General features: G+C 48.0%; 2 protein-coding genes across 7 annotated transcripts in view; both read left to right on the top strand.

Annotated features, from left to right (window-relative positions):
* Positions 1–21,352, top strand: part of SNF8 (SNF8 subunit of ESCRT-II) — a 71,309-nt gene that overhangs the window by 36,325 nt on the left and 13,632 nt on the right. The window lies entirely within an intron of this gene.
* On the top strand, positions 247–20,755 carry LOC135972125 (calcium-binding and coiled-coil domain-containing protein 2-like). 6 transcript variants are annotated; one of them, XM_065577896.1, is made up of 14 exons: positions 247–358; positions 6,909–7,097; positions 7,770–7,872; positions 8,544–8,677; positions 9,771–9,896; positions 9,979–10,137; positions 11,821–11,948; positions 12,475–12,565; positions 13,947–14,069; positions 15,197–15,232; positions 16,468–16,563; positions 17,760–17,901; positions 18,587–18,615; positions 19,132–20,755. In XM_065577896.1, the coding sequence occupies exons 2-14, from the start codon at positions 6,918–6,920 to the stop codon at positions 19,300–19,302; spliced, it is 1,518 nt and encodes a 505-aa protein (XP_065433968.1). In that variant the 5' UTR covers positions 247–358; positions 6,909–6,917; the 3' UTR covers positions 19,303–20,755. The 6 variants fall into 6 exon arrangements, with proteins under 6 accessions (XP_065433968.1, XP_065433967.1, XP_065433970.1 ...); XM_065577895.1 differs by having other exon boundaries at positions 15,197–15,274; XM_065577897.1 differs by lacking the exons at positions 247–358; positions 15,197–15,232 and adding exons at positions 4,749–4,903; positions 5,709–5,853.

Here is a 21,352-nt window from a genome sequence, read left to right as displayed (position 1 = left end):
CCAAAGTCTCCCACTCCAAAGCCATATCCCAGGGGCAGGGCAAGGGATGCCTCCATGATGTGTTGTTGCAGGAGTGCAGGGTGGGGGTGAGCTCCTGGGCTTGGGAGATTCACACTTATTCCAAAAGGTGTCCCATCCTCTCTCTCAAGGGGGCGGGGGTCCCCTCTGGCAGAGCCCTCGCTCCCGCAGCAGCGGAACTACAAGTCCCAGCAGCCTCTTCGAGGGGAGGTGCTCCGCTAAAACAATTCCGGGCGGGGCTAGGGGCGGGACCAGCCGGTTCCGCCCTTTCCCGGCGGCTCCTCCTCCTCCGTCGCAGCAGGACCGGAGCGGCGCCGGGAGAGAGAGACGTTGTCCAGCGGTGAGCGAGTCCGCGGGGCGGCGGTTGGGGGGGGGAGAGGTGTGAGAGCCCCGCTACCCCCGGGGAGAGGCTATTGGGGGGCCCCGGGGAGCTGTTTGTTCTCTGCCTGCGTAGCAGCTGCCCTGCTTTCACTTTCGCTTCCCTGCGCGCAGAGCAAGTGGGGCTGGAGGGGAGGGCCCCACTCGGGGGCACCCCCCCCCCAAGGGCTGGCTGGAGGAGGTGGGGGGCCACTTCTCTCCTCCACAATCAGCTGACGGGGGGGGCAATGGCCCACATGGCCTGGCACTGGGGATGACCCCCCCCCCGCCGTAGGATCGCCACAAAGTGTCACCTTGGGGCACAATGGTGGGGTTTGCCCCCCTCAATCCCCTCCGCCTTCCTCACCCTGCACCCCCTTGCCCCTACTTCTTCCCATCCCCCAAGGCCCCTTTGTACGTGGCCTGTGCCCAGTAAGGGGAGGTGGGCAGCACAATCCCTCACGCCTTGCCCCCCCATACCAAAAGTGGCAGGTCTTTAGGCTTTCTATGGGTCAGATGTCTCTCCCTCCCCAAGGATCCTTTGGACCCTGGACTTTGGCCACAGCATCCTCTGTGGGCCAATAGCGCCAACCTTTTTGAATGGCCTGCCCCCACCCTGAGATTTTCTGGGGCTGTTTTCCCCTCCCCACTCCCCCAATAATCTCTCGAGGGGCCCCATTTGAAATGTTGCAACCTTTGCCACATGACGCCAACATGACAATGCACGGCGGCAAAGGGATGATGTGTCAATAGTCGCCGGGTCCACATAGGGTCGTGATGCCTGAGTTTGATAAGGAGGCAACTCTGCGTGTGCCCCACGTGACTGGACACGAGTTTGGGTGGAAGGGAGCTATGTTACAGTATTGGGGAACAAGAGAGTGTGAAAGGGATATATGAAATAAAGGGCTATATAGATAAGGTAACATGGGGGCAGTCTGTTACCTTTATTGGTGGTTCTAAACTATTAAGGAAATAAACTTTAACACCGATAAAAGGAAGTAAGGTTTTTTTTAACACACACATAATTGGCCTGTGGAACTCACTGCCACAATATACAATTGAGGTCAAGAGCTCAGCAGGCTTCACAAGATGATTATCCATTTATATGAATAATGAGAACGTCCACTGTAACATTGGGTAGGAAAAAAAGTGTAAGGGATATAATCCCTTTGTCTTATTAGGGCGAAACTTCCCAAATGGCAGTTTAGTTCATAACTGCCCTGAGCAGTGTTTCGTGATCGTTTGTGTGAAGCATCTGCTACTGGCCGCTGTCGGAAGCTAGATGGACCGTTGGCTCTGAAATGACAATTTCTATGAGTGATGAAGAGGGAGGTCAGCGTTGGAAACCTAGCAGAAAGAAGTGGGTCTTGGGACGTTGCAGGGCACCCAGGATCAGGGAGGATGTTCCACTCATGGGTTGATGTGGAAAAGACATGGAGCTGCTTATGGGAAAAGGAGGCTAGAGGTGTGTCAATGCATGTTGGGTTGGCAGAGTGGAGTGTTCACTGGGCCCAGTTACTCATTTCTGTACAGTCTCTCCCCCTTAATATACAGATGGCACATTGGGGCTGAGCCGGGCCAAACCTAGCCGTTCTCTGTTGCTGCAGTACCCATAAGGGAAATAGCTTCAGGGGGTGCCGCTGAATAGAGGAGACACATTCTGCCCCTCTCTGTCCTTGCATTGGCATATATTTGGCCAATATATAGTGAAAGGTGTGGGGGTGAATTATACGTGGGATATAGCAAACAAGGAAGTAAAACATAGAAACTGTCCCTCCGTTGTAGTGGTAAGGCTGATACTCCAGACTTGCAGGTTAGTCAGTTATTTTTTGTCAAGGTCCAGACTCCAGAGAAAATTATAAAAGAAATGATAAGTAAATAAAAAGATGTTGGGGTCTGTTCAAAAGCGTCTGGCAGTCTGGATTTGGCCCATGGTGCGCCTATTGACCATCCCTGCTCCAGAGTGACAAGAGTTGCTGCTAGCTTTGCTGTGCTTGAACTTACTGCTTCTCTCCATCCAGTGATTCATCTAACTAGGCTCCTTTAGGACTACAGTAATCCTTGAAAATAAGTGGCGGATCATCTGTCAGAGAAGAGGGGAGGGAGAAAGGGGCTGATGTATCTGAATGATGGCGTTGGAGCAAGAGAATAGAGTTGGGAGTTCCTGCTCACATAAAGGTCATCATGATTACGCAGCTTCTTTCATTCAGGGATCTCAAAGGGCTTTGCAAAGCATTTCATCATCAGAGGGGATAGGAGGGTTGTGTTGGGCACTGAATTCGTGGACTGGATGATTCTTGCTGTTTTTTTTCCCCTTTCTCCTGGATCTGGGCTCCCTGATCGAGGCCCTGGTATATTTATTCATTGGTGGCACAATGGACCAATTGGTTTAACTTGTTCAGCAATCACCCATGCTAGGTGTAGGGATTTCTTGAAGGGTTCAGTTCTGGGCCTTGTGGGAACAGTCTATCTGCCGCTGTCTAGATACTTGTGATGGCCCTTTATAAGTTTGGATTGATTTCTTCTTGCAGCAGGGAACTGAGCCATAGAGGGATTGAGTGATTTGCCCAAAGTCACCCAAGAAGTCTATGGCAGAATCAGAAATTGAATCCCAATCTCCTGAGTATCTTGTTTTAGCCACGAGACCAACCTGCCCCCTCTTTTTCTTGAATCCAGTTATTATCTAGCTGGTACCTGAGGGCTATATGAATATTTTGGAGAGACTCAAACTCTTCTCAATTAACTTTAGTTGATTAACACCTGTGAGGTGCGAGTGCAGGTCTAATCTTTCTAATCATGGCAATTCAATGACCGCGTCTTGCCTGGTAAGAAGAATTCAGGGTTTCATATAGTTCTAGGAAACAGTGTTCATACACAAGCCTATCTTAGGATCTCTGGTGCTTGTATGATAGAATTGAAAATGGCCTCTTCCTAAAGGGAAAAAAAACCAGTCCCTCAGAGATGGACTGTAAAAAAGGGAAATCTTTAATTGGTTATTTATTCCTCCCCCGCTGGGTGCATGGGGTAATAATATCTCATTAGTTCATTGCACAGTCTGTGTTACAGCGAGTTACGCATTAGCATTCCATAAGGTGTGGCTGTCACTGGCCCTTCTATAAGGAGCAGCCCCACATTGCTAATTTTTTCTTCCCTCGTCTCCCTCTGCTGATGGTTTATGAACAGCTCAAGGAATGAGTGGCAGGATTCGGACATCATTACATTGTCACCTCATCCTTTTTTCCTTTCTTTCATGCTCTTACAATTTCCTCCCTCCCCTATGTCTATTTTCCTCCTCTCCCTCTTTTTTCTCCTCAATTCATTATTGTTCTATTGATTGAAATGAGTCGACAAACAGTGTTGCATCAGTGAAGCACTGGAACAACGCAGGCAGACAGCTGGCAGGCTTAGAAGTTAGAACAGGGGGGAACCGGGATTCAGCCCTCTTCCAAATTCTGTCGCCGACTTGCTGTTTGATCTTGGGCAAGTCACTTAAATGCTCTGTGTCTCAGTTTTCCCCATCTGTAAAATGGGGATAATACTGCTCCTCTCATAGAAGGGTTGTGAAGTTTGCATGGCACTTTGTTGGAAGATGCAAGAGAAAGGCAAAGTATTGCTAATTATAAAACGAACGCAGAGCCCTGTATGTTCTGTGGTGGTGGAATTTGCCATGGAATTCACCCATAGCTTCAGATTGTACCCCAGAATCTCAGCTTTCATTTTTTTTTTTAATTAAGTTTGATCTGTAATGGCTATAACATCTAAAACATTAATCAAAGGTAAAGCAATGCCTATCTGAGTCTGCAAAAAGGGTGAAATAATTGGGTTTGTGAGTGGCCCAGCCATCTCACTCAGGGCCCTGTGGCTTCTGCTATTGTGCAGCTACTGAACTTAGCATTTTTGCTGCTGAATTCATTATTTGGCTGCAGCCAGACGCTGGTCACATGTAACGTTTGCACCATCTTGGGCTCGGACCCAATTCTGACCTAGCACAGTGGCTGTTAAAGGTCCCATGGCATAGCCCAGAAAGAGCCAGGGTCCCTTTCCCCAGCCTGGCTAACTCCTCCCTGTCCCAAGGAAACATGTTCCAAGGCTCAAGTGGTTTTGAGATAGCGCTGTGTTCAGAACAGTTGCTATGTTTGTCCACGTAGTCCTTGCTCTCTTAACATCTGAATCATTGCTTTGTAATGTGCCTTGAGGCATACCGAACATGAAAGATTCTAGATACAAGAAGATCCCACTCTAAACGTAGTGCTTATTTGCGGGCTTGGGTGATGAATGTCATTTAAACATGGAGTCTGTAGCTGTCAGCCTTTGTACCTTGATTAGGAAGGCTGGGAAATAATGGAGATAAAGTAATTCTTATCTACCCACAGCATTTTGTTGTATGCTGTGGATGTGATTGGGCAGAGGTGATATCTGCACCATCTTTTGCTGAATAAATTCTCAGCTGGAGTACTATTGAATTCACCCCTGTACTAGGAGACCTGTGAGAACCCATGGGCCTAGAACCAGGGCTGCAGGGTCCAAGGTAGGTACTACTTCCTCACTGCCACCTGGAGCCTGGTTAGGGTTTTCACCAAGAGGAACTGAAGGGCTAAGCCCTGCACGAAGTCCCACCCTAAGGGGCATGAGCGACAGCCCTCCATGATTCCCTGATTGGCTGAAACTCCCCATTTAAGCTAGGAAGCCATGGCTGGGAGTTGTCTGAGCAGTGCAGACTCTGGTGTGCTTTTGCCCCAACTTTGCTTGCTGTGATCCCTGGCTCCCGCCCCTGATTTACTGTCTCTGGCTTAAGATCATTCTTGACCCTAGTGAAAGACCCTGGCCTGGCCTGACTCCGATTCTCCCCTCACACTCTCAGTTTTATAATGGACTTTGATGTTGCAGTTTTGACCTGACTTGGATTGATCTCTGACCTTTGGCCCTGAGAGTGAGCAGCTAACTGTGCCCACAGGCTGCCCAAGTCCCAGCCCTGACAAGACCCGACAATAAGGACCAGTAGTGTCCCCCTTTCTCTCTATGGCTGGCCGAGATATTACAGCTTTTCTTTTCTGAATGCGGCCCTGAGAACAGCCGTCTACACCCTTGCCGCCTTCAGGCAATACATCTGCCATCTGTTCCATCTAGAGCTGCCCCACGAGGCCACCGGGAAGTATTGACTGGCACAGAATGCAGCTGGCCGCCTTCTAAGTGATCACAGAAAACCAGTGTTCTGATCTAAGGTCACTTCCACATAGAACTCCTGGTGCCGGTGATGACACAGACTGTGATAACACAGTCCCAGACCTTCTGGGGATTTTATCTGAGGTCATCTCTTACCCCATATACTATAGCTGCAGTTAAGATCAGCTGGGCGGCTCCTGCTTTCTATTCCTGGAATTGGGTTGTCCTGGACTTGCAGCAGGATTTTCTTGGCAAGAAATGTCTCCCCTTGGCAATCTGTCAGACGCTGAGGCTGGCCGCCTCTAGTGCGTGATGGTAAGGCGTATGTTTAGTTTTCTGAGCGTTTCCTGTCTCTGTTCTTGATAGTTTCGATTTTATTAACAGTTGCGGGGTCAGTAGTTTTGTACTGTCTCTTGCAGCTAACCTTGTGTCATTTATTTTTTGAACTTGTAACAGCACAATTAAAAGGTTCCTAAATAAAGAAACAGGTGAGAGTTCGTATACTATTGATTGATGCGGCTGCTATCCAACATATGTGTTTTAATACTGAGAACCATGTGGCAATTTTACTATAGTGGTTGCTAGTAGCAAATGCTGTATCCTTAGGGTTCGGACCCTTAAGAGCGAACTACTGCCACTTGGGGAGCAAGGATCATGTTGCCTGGGAGGAGTGCACAATGAGTAGGCTTGGAACCATTAGATTTCTATTGGTAAATGTCGGCAAATGTCGATTTCACTGTACACGGGCACACAACCCCACCAAAAATATTTCCATCAACAATATTTGAAATTTACAAATAGGCACAGCAGGAAAAATGTTTCTTGTGAACTTCTTGCAGTTTGATTTAAGGATATTTGTTTTGTATATTTTGATATGTGATGCTGAGAGGTTTTTTTTTTTAAATAGTTATAAAGCTTTAACTTTTTGAATTTCTGTCTCCTGTTGTTTAAACAGTTATTGGCTGACCTGCCCATAACTTCCTGCAACTGTGAAAATTTAGATAGATGATAATAAAAAAGGCTTAAAAATAAACCGATATTATCTGTTAAACTTATAAATAAATAAAAATTGATTTCTGCCAAGCTTAACAATGAGGTATCAGTCTCCCTTTTGAGCCACAAAGATGAGGATGACACAAAATGTGTTGGATTTGGATGCTAAAGCGTTACAGTGGAATTGCTAATGAAAAAATAGGAAGGCTGTTGGATTTGCTTCTTCTTGGCATGAGTGCGTGTCTTGCATTTCTCATGCTGACCGGCCTTGGGTGCTAAGAATGCTCTGGATGAGGTCCCAGGATTCTCTTGTGTCCCAGCTCTGCAGGCTGCAAGGTTTTGTCTTACCCTTCACTTTTGTTCTTGTCCTCTCATAGAACCCAGTCATGGACGAGACCTTAGATGAACCTCCCACTTCTGCTGTCTTCTTGGACAACTGCCACTTCTCCCAGGTTCTCTTTAATAACGTGGAGAAGTTTTACGTCCCCGGAGGAGACATAACCTGCTTTTATACCCTCACGCAACACATCACGCCTCGCAGAAAGGACTGGGTGGGCATTTTCCGGGTAAGCGTGTGCGCCGAACCATTAGCCGTCATGTATTGTAAGGTGGCCGCTCTCAAAAGGAATGGCTTGATGTGGACATTTCCAGTTATTTCACGCTTGATCCCTAAGCGGGAGTTTGAGACTTTGGAAGAACAGAGTAGCAGCTCTTTTTCAGGGGCTAACTTGTATATTGTAGTGTCTGTACTGCATCAAGAGACGTAGGACCTGAATCTTTGCTGCACCGTTCTTGCACTTGGGAGCAGGAATGGAGTAGGGGAGGTTAACAAAACATTGAGCCACCATTGCACTTCCTGTATTCTGGGACTGCTGAGGGGCCAGCCTGAAATTAGAGCTGTTTCAGGGCTAATCTGACTTGTGCCCTGTTTCCTAGGGCCAGTGAGGAATAGGCATGGTGTAGTGCATTGTGCCCACATCTGCCCTCAACGCTCTTCCTTCTCCAGAGCGCCTCTCATTCCACACCTCTCCCTTCCCTCTTGCTCCAAGGAAGGAATAAGCAGGCAAATACCCCTGATTATTCCTATTTGCATGGACCCAAGATCTGGGTAGCTGGTATAGGAGTGTAAAGGGGGTTCTTACGGCTTAGTGCGGGCATACAGCCCATGTTACAATATCGCCCTGTGAACGGCCACAGGATAAACGTAAGTAAGCTGTATGATTATCTTGCTGTTGCAGGTGGGATGGAAAACAACCCGCGAATATTACACCTTCATGTGGGCTCCTTTCCCGAGTGACCTCAGCGGTGATTCTATTGTGCAGCAGCAAATTCAGTTTCGAGGTCAGTTGGGAAGGGATGGGCGGCTCACAGTGTGCACACACACACACGCACCATCGTGTACCAAATTGCACTAAACGCCAGTAATCAGTTTTACCACCTGAAGCTGTACGACTGTTGAATAGGAATATTGTCCCGTACTTGGGTAAACTTCATTCAAGGAGCTGTGGCTATAAGGTCATCTCAAAATAATAGCCCCCAAGTTTCTCTCAAAGGGTCCTTCCCCCCCGAATGTACTCTGTCAAGTTTAGCTTGGTGAGAGTGTCCCCTCCTGCTAACACAGAGACGCAGCCATATGGCACATGTGGTCCTGCGGCCTCTTCTTCCGCTGTTATCAGTGTAGCAAAAGCCCCTGGTGAAAATCTCCCTTGCAGGTAGTATGTTGAGCTGTGTTTGACCATCCGTGTTCTTTTGGTGATCGGGAGTCACTGACCTGCTCCTTGAGGAGTCATTTACATCAGTGCAAAGTGTCAAAAGTGTTTTCCGCTCACTTTGCACTGCTATAGTTGAAGACACAAAGAGCGCGTCAGTGATTAGCAGGCCCCATAATGTGGATGTTGCTTTGTAGTCCGTGGTCTTGGGTCTGTTAGATCTGGGCTTTCTGTGCTGTACAGTTGACAAGAGGCCTGAGTAATTAAAAACACCCTATGGTGGGGATTTTTGTTTGTTTTAAGCCTACTACCTGCCAAAAGATGACGAATATTACCAGTTCTGTTACGTTGATGAGGAGGGGGTGGTCCGTGGAGCCAGTGTACCTTTCCAGTTCCGGGCAGAGACAGAGGATGATATCCTGGTGGTTACTACACAGGTATGTTCCCTCTCTCTTCCTGCTTTCTCATGCCCCTATCTTTTGTTCAAACTCTCTTTACCTAACACAACATGGTCCAGTGACTACGGCACTGAACTGGGGCTCAGATTTGTTGAGCGCACCAGTGTGCTGCGTGTTAATTTCCCTCATGCGATCCTGGCTGGTGTGCACTAAATGTTCTGTAGTGCACGTTGATGTAGTCCTGTTTCTCATCAATGCATGCTAGCAGGGTCTACCTGTGGGAGTCAGAGCACAACACACAAAGTCGCAAGACCTCCTGGTCAGTCTCCTCTTGGCGCTGGCGAAGGTGGCCGTCCACTGTACCAGGAGGAGGAAGCTGGACAGGGAGGTGTTCTGTGACTGGGGGGGCCTATTTCTGATCCTCCTTTAAGTCATGTCTCTGGGCCGCGTCCACTGGCTCCCTGGACGCCTTCAAGGGGCAGTGAGCGCTATCCGGGGTTCTCTGCTCAGTGTCTCCCTCTGGATCCCTGCTTTTGACCATGTGACCCTCACTCCTGTCTGGTTTTTAATTTGTTGTCTCCCATAATCTCTTGACGCCTGGGTCCAGTGGCTCCTTCTCTTAGGCTGGGGGAGGTGGGGGTTTAAAGGTCTCCAAGAGCCTCAGTAGATGCTGCTCCCTGCAACCCCAGAAGTAGAAACTGGACCATTCCTGTATTAACAGGGTGGGGGTGGAAACGCAGCTGTCACAGCAGGTCATGCTCTGCCAGGAAATGATCAAGGTGCATTTGGGTAGCCAGCAGGTGCTCGTTTGTATCGAGGACTCAGCTGGCTGCCTGAAGTTAATGGTTGTGCAGGGCCTAATCCTACAAGAGGTAGAAGACCCTCTGCTCCCATTGTCCTCTGGGGGAATTAAAGGCATTGAGCTCCTTAGAGTTTCAGGCCTGGTGTGTGCAGTATTTTGGAGCTTGATTTTGAGCTCTGGCAGCACCGGGCGAGACTGAAAGGGAAGTCCAGTCTCCCTGGTGTCAGTGAAGAGGTAGGGAAGACTACACTGTGGTTTTCTGCCGGGCTCACGTTCCTTTGCTCATCGCTACACTGCATTCTTATTGAACAAGTCTGTGTTGTTTGCCAGGGAGAAGTGGAGGAGATTGAGCAACAAAACAAGGATTTAGTTAAAGAAAACAAGGAACTGAAGGAAAGCTGCCTGTGTCTCCAGAAACAGAACCTGGGTCTGCAGGAGGAGCTCCGGCTGGCACAGGTACAGACAAGGGATAATACTGTAATTCAGAGGCCTTGTGGCTAACAGCTCAGGCTTATGCATGCCCATTATGTGCTTCCAGGAGAAGATGAAGGAGCTAGAGGGAGAAGTCTGTTTCTTGCAGACTGGGAACTTGGAACTGCGGAGAGCTCAGGAGCTACAGGCCGGAGAGATGAGCTCTGCCCAGATGAATTTGGCTTCAATTAGGGAACAGAACATAAAACTTGGAAAGGAAAATCAGGTAAAAGTCCAGATGAACTGGAAACTGGGATGACATGGAGGAGGGGAAAAAGGGGAGACCAGGGAAAGTGGAGAGGGGAGAAGAAGATAGAGTCAAGGTCTTAGTCTCCAAGAAATGTGAGCAACTGTATCTCCCATTGTAACCAACGGGGGGTTGGTAAATGCTTCTCAGGGTTAGTCCCAAAGGGCAAAGAGAAGAGAAAATCTCCCCCTCACTTTTTCCCTCCCCCCCCCATCCCCTTTGATCTCTGTGGAACGGTCTTGCTGCAGTGTCGAGGTGCGGACTCACCCTTGCGGCGCCTCCTGCTGGTGACTTCTAGGAAGTAGCTCGTTCCAGAGCACCCTCTGCAGGCCAGTGATCCACCTGCCCTCTGGCCCCTCCCTGGACCCTGGTTCCCTTGTACCTGGGGTACTGCCCCCTAGCAGCAACCCCTCAGTCTTAGGGTCTCCCCTCCCCAGGGAACCCCCACCCACTATTTCCACCTCACCTCAGTATAAGGCTACTGCCAGTCATCATCTAGCCCCATGCCCTGGGGCAGACTGCAGTATCAGCCACTCATCACTGGCAAGGTTGGGTTTGGACCTGCTGCCTTGACCTACCCCTGGGCTGCCCTCTGCAACCCCCAGTACCCTTTGGCCTTCTGCTAGGCCACAGCCTGGGACTTTCCAGGCTGGAGCTCCCCAGCTCCTCAGCCTGTCCCCAGCCCTGCTCCACCCAGGTACTCTGTGTCTAGCTCCCTGCAACCAGGCCCATCTCTATCTGAATGCAGAGAGAGACCTCTGAGCACCTGGTTTCCAGCCTTTTTATACAGGCCAGCTGTGGCCTGATTGGGGCGTGGCCCAGCTGCGGCTGCTTCCCAGTCAGCCCAGCTTAGCAGCTCCCAGCCACAACCTTCCTACAGGGCTGTTTTAAGCCCTTCGGGGCAGGAGCGGGGTAACCACCCTGCTACATGCAGCCCCAGCGCCTTGCACTTGGGAATGGAACCGACAACCTTCTTTCTGCAATTAGACAGGTTCTGAATGGAACCGGGCTCCTGGGCCCTGCAAAGTTGGTAATCCTGGGCCTTCCCAATTTGGGGGGAACCCTCAGTGCAACAGAGAATCTCCACTTCCATTTAAAAAGCAAACCAAAAAGAGTTTCAAGGCCCTTTCCTGACAAAAAGCCTTGAAAATACAAACCAATCGCTTGGGTGGAAAGGACCGAGCAGCTGGGCTTCACTTCTGTAGCAGGAGCCTGGTGAGGTCCAAAGATTTGGCTAGAGAGAGAGATCGGACAGACCTCTCGTGTGCAAAGAGCCAGTTGTGCGTGTCTCTCCAAAAAACGATCTCTCCAACCCTCTCCCAAATCCCGAGGCTGACCCAGTGCAGAGCGGAGTGTTAATGATGGACTGGAGTTGGTTACGTTTGGGGAAGGGGAAATGCTCAAAAATGATTTCATAGGCCTGTCCCAAAACCCCAAAGACCAGCTCTGGATCTGACTTGCCTATTACTGCTCCTTCCTCCTCCTCCTTTGTCCAAGGCCCCAATTTAAGCAAAACTGGAGCTGAATACGTGAGAGAAAGGAGAGAGAAAATCTTGTTCCCTTAGGAGGGTTGTCTGGGATTGTTGCATTCAAAGATACAGCGGGGAGCAAAAATGATGGCTGTTTCCGGGGTTTGCCTCCCATTTACCTTCCTGCACTCAGGAGCTGCAGAAAGGACTGGAGTCTCTGAGGAGCAGCTGTGAGAAACTGGAGCTGGAAGGAAATTTCCTGAAAGAGGAGAACAAGCGGCTGACGGAGCAGAATGGCTGCAGAGAGAGCGAGCTGCAGCAGTGAGTGGTTTACACCATCCGTTTGCAAATGGGAGTTCCTGGAAGCGCAGTGGGTTGGGTTTCCTCTTCTGTTTCGTGCTGATGAAAGCCAGTGAGTGTATGCACAGAATGAACCCTGCGAGAGAGAGTATAAGGAGCCCCTTGGGGTTTTGATCTGGGTTTGGCATTCACAGGCCCTCGGGCAAACATAAGTGTGAGGGTGACTGAGCAAAACTGACTCTTGGAATGAGTCCACGGATTATAGCTCTCAGCTGTCTGTGTCGGTTGAGGGGAAAGCAACCCACAGGGCTGTGGAACAGATCCAGGAGTCACGGGATCTCTGGTAACTTCATGCAAAGGTTTGAGCAGTGCTTTGGTATCTAGGGTTCCTCCATTTGAACCTGCCTGAGGACAAGATAAGCTTTTGATTAGGTTGAGAAATGAAGGCTGCGGGTGTGGTTTACCAAGAGCTGGTGCTGAGGTAGAATTTGGGGGCGGGGGGCCCACATGCAGCTGAAAATGTTACAGTTTGGTTTCCTCTGAGCAGATTCAAAGAACACAACCAAGAGGTGTCATCTGAAAAGGAACAGCTAGAAAGCAGATTGAAAACTACCCTGGATCACATGGACCAGCTGCAGGTAGGCAAGGCGCAGTCTGTCTCTGCTTCTGCAATCTGTGCAGTACTCTGTGTGCGTCTGACTGGGAATGGAGCTGCCTATAGCAAATTAGGATGGTATCTGAGTTGTTCCTAGTGATTCCAGGGGCTCCTTAGGAAAATGTGAACCTACAACGTGACAACCTGAGCTCCAGGAAGCGCCTAACAAGTGCTGTATTTGGGAAGGAGGAAGCGTTAGCAAATCCTTGCAGATTTTTCATCTCATCCCCCAAAACACCTACCCCTCCGTACCCATGTTAGGTTCATCATAAAGACTTTGTACTCCTCTAGCTCCTCCTATCTGAGGATCTCAAAGGGATTTCTGAATGTGGAAGGGTTTATTCTCACAAGAGCCCTATGAGGTAGGTAAGTGGTAATGCTGGCCAGAAAACAACAACTTCATTTCATGAAACAGAGAGGTTTCAAAAAATTTGTTATCCTGCATCAGCAGGAAAAGGAGAGAGACTCTCTGTATCCTGGTACACCTCTACCCCGATATAACGCTGTCCTCGGGAGCCAAAAAATCTTACCGCGTTATAGGTGAAACCGCGTTATATCGAACTTGCTTTGATCCGCCGGAGTGTGCAGTCCCGCCCCCCCTGGAGCACTGCTTTACCGCGTTCTATCCAAATTCATGTTATATCGGATCGCGTTATATCGGGGTAGAGGTGTAGTTAGGCTGGGGACCTGGGAGACCCGGGCCAGTGTCTGAACTACTGGATTATGGAGCCTCTACCCACCAGGCTACATAGCTTTCCCATCCTCCCGACCAGAAATGCCATCCTGGTCCCAATGAACCTTTCCAACAAAAATGTTATCAAATCCAATATGATTCCTCTGAAACATCCCAATTTCACTAAAATGGCATTTGATGGAAAACTGTTGCATCAAAAAAAAAAAATTGACCTGCTCTAACATTACTAGCCCTATTTTACAAAGGGGGAAACAGAGATGGAGTGACTTGACTAAGGCCATGCACAAAATCAGTGGCAGAGCCAGGAATAGAACCAAGCTCTCTTGTCTCGCCGCCAAAGGATCATCTTTCTTGTCTCCACCTTGGTGCTTGTCCAAAAGTTTCACTGGGTTCCAAACATATTTCACTGGAATTGGTTTCCAGACATTTGTTCCGCAACTGAATCAGGTCAACATTTCAGGTTATTTACCGCTCGTGTGCAGTTATGTAAATCACCCCCAAAAGCCATGTGAATAGGACAGGGTTTGGCATTAGGATCTATGGCTGAGTAAGACTTTGCCAGGCTACTTTCATTCCGGACATTCCTGCTGCATTATACATTGCCTGTGCTTCCTTCTGTCCTATATAAATTGTTGGGCCATCGCTTTCATCCACTCTTGTTTCACCTCAGTCCCAGGTGTTGAATCAAGAGAAGGAAATGGAAAACCTGGTTCGGATGGACCATGACAAGACTGAGCAGCTGGGGCATTTGAAGGAGGAGAATCGTCGGTTACGCAGTACTTTGACTGAACAGGTAGAGCCTTCCCTAATAACGTTGAGGCCTGAGGGAGCTGGGGTGGAGGGAGCCCATAGCGGTGAGCAGATGGAGGTGATCTTATGGAAGCTCAAGGGGAATTAGGTGATGGAGGGGAAGGGATTGCCCCTGTTATAGCAGGTGGTGCTGTTACATGGTTTTCTCTTCCAGGTGCTCTTTTTTAGTGTGCAAACCAGTTTTTAGTCTTAGGGGGCGGAAAACACTTGTTGTGATTCAGTTCCTTTGGAAGAGCTGTTGCAAGCAGCAAGAGAATTTGCTCCCTGCCTTAATCTCTAACTAGTGTCAATCCTTCAGTCAGATTTGCTCCCTGGGAGCCAGGGATTTGTGTTTGGCTGAGATTTCTGAAAAAGAGAGGATTGCCTGTGTTCTGTTTGTGACCACCCGTGTCCCAGGACTGGTGTATACATGTAATAAAACAAGGTATACGAGGAATAGACCCAGACTCTGCATCGCTGATTTCTGCTCCAGTGGGAAGCTGGCTTACAAAGCCCTGTATATCCGCTACTGCTTGATGGCGGGGCAACGACACCCTTAACTCTTCTCTGTTGTTCCTTACTCATCTATAGTATCTTAGGCTAGGTCTACACTACCCGCCTGAATCGGCGGGTAGAAATCGACCTCTCAGGGATCGATTTATCGCGTCCCGTTGGGACGCGACAATCGATCCCCAAATCGGCGCTCTTACTCCACCAGCGGAGGTGGGAGTAAGCGCCGCCGACAGAAAGCCGCAGAAGTCGATTTTGCCGCCGTCCTCACAGCGGGGTAAGTCGGCTGCGATACGTCGAATTCAGCTACACTATTCACGTAGCTGAATTTGCGTATCTGAAATCGAATGCCCCCTGTAGTGTAGATGTACCCTAAGTTTAGCAAAGCCATTTAATAGAAGTGACTACAAACAAATGCACTTGGAGCAGAGAGGGTCTAAATTACAGAAGAAAGCCAGAAACAGTGGGAAGCATCCGCTTTCGGTGGGGGATGAGTTGATTGGCTATGTGCGTGCCCCATTTCCTTCTCCAACCTCCCTTCTCTTTGGCGTTCCTTTTGTTATTTATATGCGGCTCCCCCTCACTGATGCATATGGTGCTGAAATTTGTGGTCCTGTGCAGAAAGAGAAGCTGGAAAAGTGTCTGGAGGATCTGAAGGTGACAGAGGCCAGCATGGCTCTTCATCTGCAACATAAGCAGGTGTCATGTCTTTCTTTGGATGGATGTGGGGGATGGTCTCCAAAGAGTAGAGTGAAAAGTGAAGGGATGAAATCTATGGTTGTACAGAGGACAGGGTGTTGCTGGGATTCAGGGAGGGCCAGTATTTCACTGAAAGGAATGTAAAGTCAGTGGGAATACAGCAGAATGGAACATTGCATCACTTTTTTATCATGAAGGGAATATAACTGGCAGGTTAGAGAAGAAACAGGCCTTTCGCTTAGAGAGGAAGGGGGTGAGGTTTGCGGTGGTCCTGAGTCCTGGGGGAGTTTGCTCCACAAGCTCCGACTAGCCCTGAGAAAGCTCTTGTTCCTGCACACGCAAACTGTTACTGTTGTTGTAGAAACTTCCATTGTGCTGAGGAGCAAAGTTGTTGACCGTGATCTTGAGCTTGGAGCTTGACGCAATCTTTTAGATACCCATGGCTCAGGTCATTGAGCACCCTGAAGATGAGAACCAAGACCTCAAACTTGATTTGCTATTCTATGGGAAGCCAGTGTAGGGAGCTGAGGGCAGGTTTCATGAGTTCCCAGTAGGGTTGCTGGATGTATTCCTGGAGGTTTCATCACATGACATAATCTTTGATTAAAGATTAATCTTTAATTCCTGGAGATTCCAGGACAATCCTGGAAGGCTGGCAATCTTAGTTCACAGTAGCCAGTGTTGCTGAGGAGATGTGCTGTGGTGTTCTCTACTAGCTGAAGTTTCCTAAGTGCTGAAGGCTTCATGCCCAGGTGTGCTGCATTGTGGTAATCCAGCCTGAGCGGTAACAAAGGCATGAATAGCCAAGGCCAGGTCACTGTGTGCCAAGATGATGGAGACTTCTAGACAACCAGAGAGGAGTCCTGGGCGCAAGCCAGCTGTGGAGTTTAATCGGTAACTGAAACTGATAAGATTGATGCTTATCGGTTAAACTTTTACATCCCTACTCACAGTATCACCATGTATGTAATGAGGGAAGTACAGGCCATGAGTGGTTTATTTTGGAAGGAGTGGTGATTTAAGTTGGTTAGCTATGACATGGTCAGACTCTCGTTGAAGGTCAAGGTTGATTTATTGATGAAACACACACAAACACACACACCCAAATGCTATCTGAGCAATTCCTGATGCTCTCACAGCTTTTCTTTCGGTGATTCCCCATCACTGACGAACCTAATGCTTTTGCTTAACAGCATCAAAACCGTGATCTAGCAAAGGAACTCGAGGAGAAGAACCATTTGTTTCAGCTTCTTCAGCGGAAACAGGATGAAATTGAGGAGAAAAATCTGGTGAGAAACTCACACCCGCACTACCAACCTCACAGCGCAGAGAGGTCTTCGTTAGCAGTGGTACTGAACACAGTTCAGAGTTAGGCAAGGTGGTTGGATGAAAAGCTGCAAGAGGTTTTGCTGAGACTTATTAAGGAGCTCATAATAATGAACCATTATTATGAAATAGAGAATCGTGAGAAAATAGTTAAAAAGAGCTGTCTGACAAGGAAATTGTGGAAGAAAGCTTTACTAAAATGCAATCAGATGACATGGTGGGTTTTTTTCAGATGCTCGCAGCACTGGCCTAACTGCTCCCATGGAATTCAGTGGTCCTACCCAGTATTTGAAAACAAACCACACAAAGTCTTTTCACTGAGTTATTAGCTAAAGAATAGCTCCCGGTTTCTGGTCAGAGCTTTGCCATTAACTGAATGACCTTAGGCTGGTCATAGATTTTTAAGGGCAGAAGGGGTTATTTTGATCATCAGTGTCCAGTTCTGGGCACCCCACTTTAAGAAAGATGTGGACAAATTGGAAAGAGTCCAGAGGAGAGCAACAAAAATGTTAAAAGGTTGAGAAAACCTAACCTATGAGGGAAAGGTTTAAAAAAAAAAAATACCTGGTCATGTTTAGTCTTGAGAAAAGAAGTCTAAGGAGAGACCTGATAAGTCTTCAAATAGGTTAAGGACTGTTATAAAGTGGACAGTGATCATTTTTTCTCCAGGTCCACTGGCGGTAGGACAAGAAGTTAAGGGCTTAATCTGTATTATAAGGCTAGCTAGGCTCTGAAATAGACTTCCAAGCGAGGTTGTGGAATCCCCGTCATTGGAGGTTTTTAAGAACAGGTTGGATAGACACCAGTCAGGGATGGTCTAGGTTTACTTGGTCCTGCTACAGCTCAGGGGGCTGGACTTGATGACTTCTCAAGGTCCCTTCCAGGCCAAAATTTCTATGATTCGATGATCATCAGGTCTGACATCCTGTGTTACACAGGCCATCAAATAGGTATTTTCACCTCCCTTTGCCTGTTTCCCTCCCATCTGCAAAATGGGGATAAGCCTGGCCTCCTGAAAAGGATTTGTGAAGTGCTTTGAGATTCTCGGGGGAGAGTAACTATATCAGCGCAAACGGTCATGACTAACAATAAATGGCTTCTCTCGGAAATGGCCCCCTGAGCTCCTGGAACTTCATTCTGCTCTTCTGTCCCTTTGCAGAGACTAAGGCAAGAGAACAACGAGTTGCTGATGCGCCTCTCTGAGAGCCCAGATTATTCTGCCCGGGTTGCTGTCCCGTCGGCGCAAGTTCCAACTCGGCCTCCAGAAAGTGCAGACCTTTTGTTTGGGAACCCGTACTATAGTGAGTTACTTGGCCTTCTGTGCAGAGGCTCCCAGGGACCACACGGGATGGGTCCGATCTAATTACATCCTGACTGCTTCCGAGCAGGAGAACCCTAATCAAGGAACTGGGCTAGAATCAGAGATGAATTAAGAATGAATAGAGTTGGGAGCTACCAAAATTCCAGCCCCCACCCTCCTGAAGATCCTTTCTTCAGTCCTCCTACCTGTTCTTGGCCAGGGAGAGACAGAAGGTGAAAATCTACTTCCTTCCCATAGCTCCTGAGAAGATGGAATCTGTCCATTCACTCTTTGTTGGCAGGAGGGACTTCCCCCTACCCACGTGGTGGTTGGGGTCTCAGCAGGTTGTCATCCCTCTTGATTTGGAGGCTTGTAGAAAAGAAGCTCTCAACAGCATGTTTGTGCTGCCTCCCATGTGTTCAGAAGATGCCCTGGCAGCTCCAAAACTCTGTCAGGTCTGAGAGTTGACTTAAGTGATTAGCACTGTGCTCTCTTTCTGCCAGTTTGCCCAGTCACAAGGCAGCCAGTCCCATGGCCTCAGTTCAGCGTTCCGGAGTCTTAAATATAGAGGTTCCTTCCAGATTCAGAGCTAGGTCTGGTGCTTCAAGAAGAATAACAGGTCAACACCACATCAAATGGTCTTGTTTTGGCTATGGTTAAGACTTGCATTTTCTGTTCTTTTGCAGACTCCCTAGAAACAAGTGCTGTGAACATGGTGAGTAAAGTGGCTGGTGGATTTTGCTTAGTGGTATGAAGGCAGGAGTCTAATTGAGCTCCATGGCCAGTTTCCTCTATAAGCTTTTAGTCCTGGTCAAGGTAGTGGGTTCTACCTTCCCAGACAGCGGAATGGAGCCCTGGATATTTCAGAATAAGCTGGGGGAATTAATGATGATTGTGCTAAGCAGGAGCGAGGGACCTCTGCTAGAACTCAATTGCAGCCCTGGGCAACATCAGCATGGAAGCCGGAATGAGCAGAATTCAGCTGCATTTCATAATGGAGAAATGGACACATACTGGGTAGGATAGAAAGCAAAAGCCGTTCTGAGAAGCTGTTCGGCTCACAGAGCCAGTCACTGTGGGACATTTAAAACCCTGTGGAGTATTAGAACCTAGAGCGGCCTGTCCTGTAACTGATTATTTCTAACCTCCCTTCCTCCATAAGATAAGATATGCATATATAGATATGCTAGTGCAGATATCTATACGTCATTGTTTTGTATTCACCTTTCAGCCCTCTGTGAAGAAATGCCCCCTGTGTCATGAGGTCTTTCCTGATGACATTGGGCCACGTCAGTACGAGGACCATGTGCGAAGCCACATTCTGGATTGCCCGTTCTGTGACGAGACCTTTGAGGATAAGCAGGTGTATGATGATCATGTGTACTGCCACAGCCTGGAATAATTCTTCATTCTGCTTTGTGCTGTATAGCAGGTGTATAGCTCCTCTTTCAGGTGTGATAGCACAGACTTGATCGTAACCAATACTGTAGGAATATAGATCCTAGACAAATCACCCCAGCAAGGCTGGACTAAGCACCAGTACTGTAGTGCCGACCCATCTGTTCCTTGTGATGTGACGCATCATCAAGTTGGGTCAGATACCAAGCAGTACTACTGAAATAATCCATCCTTGTCAGCTGTCAAATATGGGCACTCTTAAACAGCTCAGTCCCTGTGGGCTGGTCTACACTGGGGGGGGATTGATCTAAGATACACAGCTTCAGCTACACTATTCGCGTAGCTGAAGTCGAAGTATCTTAGTTTGACTTACCTGGCCGTCCTCATAGCGGCAAGTTGAGCACCGCGGCTCCCCCGTCGACTCCGCTTACTCCTCCTGCCGAGGTGGAGTACGGGCGTCGATTCGGGGATCGATTTATCGCGTCTAGACGAGACGCGATAAGTCGATCCCCAATAGATCGATTACTACCCGCCGATCCGGCGGGTTAGTGTAGACATGGCCTGTAACCAGTTGTTCAGACCGAAGGCAATACCAGTACTTCAGAACAAAGGCTGTCACTAAGATCTGTTGTTCCGATCTAACCATGTACTGATATTGTAGAACAGCAGTTGCCTGTGTTTTGCAGAAACGCCTCTGTTACAATTGTTATATTCCTTAGAGCAGAGCTGAGACCACTAACCCTAAGGCCAAAAACAATGTATACTGCCCTTGAGCTCAAAGTCCCAATCTTATTAATGGTTACAGGACTGAAGATCTAACTTAATAATAAAATTGAGTCCTTCCTTCACCCTTTATCCCAAGCCAGTGAAAGCTTTACATATCTCAGGAATGAGTTTAACCATCTGTGTGCATCCTCTAAGGAAATTGGTGGGGGGAGCCTGGATTGTTTCTCTGATTTGCTTGTCTGACACTTCTTGATTCCGGGACAAAAGGAGCCTCTTCTGAGTGCAGAATGCTGGGCTTCAAACCGATCAAGTTCCTGGGATGATTGCACTGCTTTTGCACAAGTTTTAAATTCTTTTTGTTGCAATGTACAGCAAACATTCTTTCCTCTATGCAAACACAAGGGTAAAGTTTATTATCCAACAGTTACACTGTGCATTAATTTAGTGATGAATATCTAACTCTATAGGGAATCCTAATAGGTTTTCATAATAGCCTGGTTCAAATGAAGTTAAGAATATAATGGATACTTTAAAACGTTGCTTTAATATCTTCAGTGCTAAAGGCTTAAATAAACTTGTATCGATCAACCTTTGATAAAAACTTTGGACTTCTGTCTTCAATTATGTAATAAGGCTTTTATTTTATTTTTTTAACTGTTAGCAGGCACTATACAAAACCATGTAACAGAGAAATGGAAAAGGTGAATAAAGAATAGCAAACAGAAACTACACCAGGAGAAAATGTCTGGTTATTTTTGTAACAAATAAGACAAGTGGAGATTCTACCAACCCATCCCGAGTGAAAGAGGTCCTCAGGGAGTTGTCTTGCAGGCCCTTATTCCTTTCTAAGGCCCAAGTCCATTTATACACATCCCTAACTTTTAGCACAGGAAGTACTCCACACTGAAATCAACTGGATTGCTTGCACTTACTGGAAAACAAGGGGCTTGTCCTCACACGGACTAGCACCAAAATAACTAAATTGGTTGTAAGTCACACCTTGTGCTATTTCAGTGCAAATCTGTGCATGGACACTCTTCTATGACCCTTTTATTCCAAAGTAAGCGCCCCCCCCCCGGCCCCCCGTGGACTTTTCCCATCCCCAAGCATGTTCCCAGCCTCTTCACTCTGCCCCCAGCATTGCTACTGAATCCCCTTGACTCTACAGCCCTTATCACCATCCAGAATCCTTATTATTTATTTTCCGGTAGCATCTAGGAGCCCTAGTTGTGGACCAGGGCCCCACTGTGCTAGGTGCTGTACAAACACACATTATTTTCCCTGACATGTCCAGTCACCTTCCATGTTCCTCACACTCATCCCTTGCT

The sequence above is a fragment of the Chrysemys picta genome, chromosome 24, assembly GCF_011386835.1.
Source record: "Chrysemys picta bellii isolate R12L10 chromosome 24, ASM1138683v2, whole genome shotgun sequence".
NCBI lineage: Eukaryota > Metazoa > Chordata > Testudines > Emydidae > Chrysemys > Chrysemys picta.
Note: the sequence above shows the minus strand (reverse complement) of the source record. Positions and strands in the feature narration are given on the sequence as shown.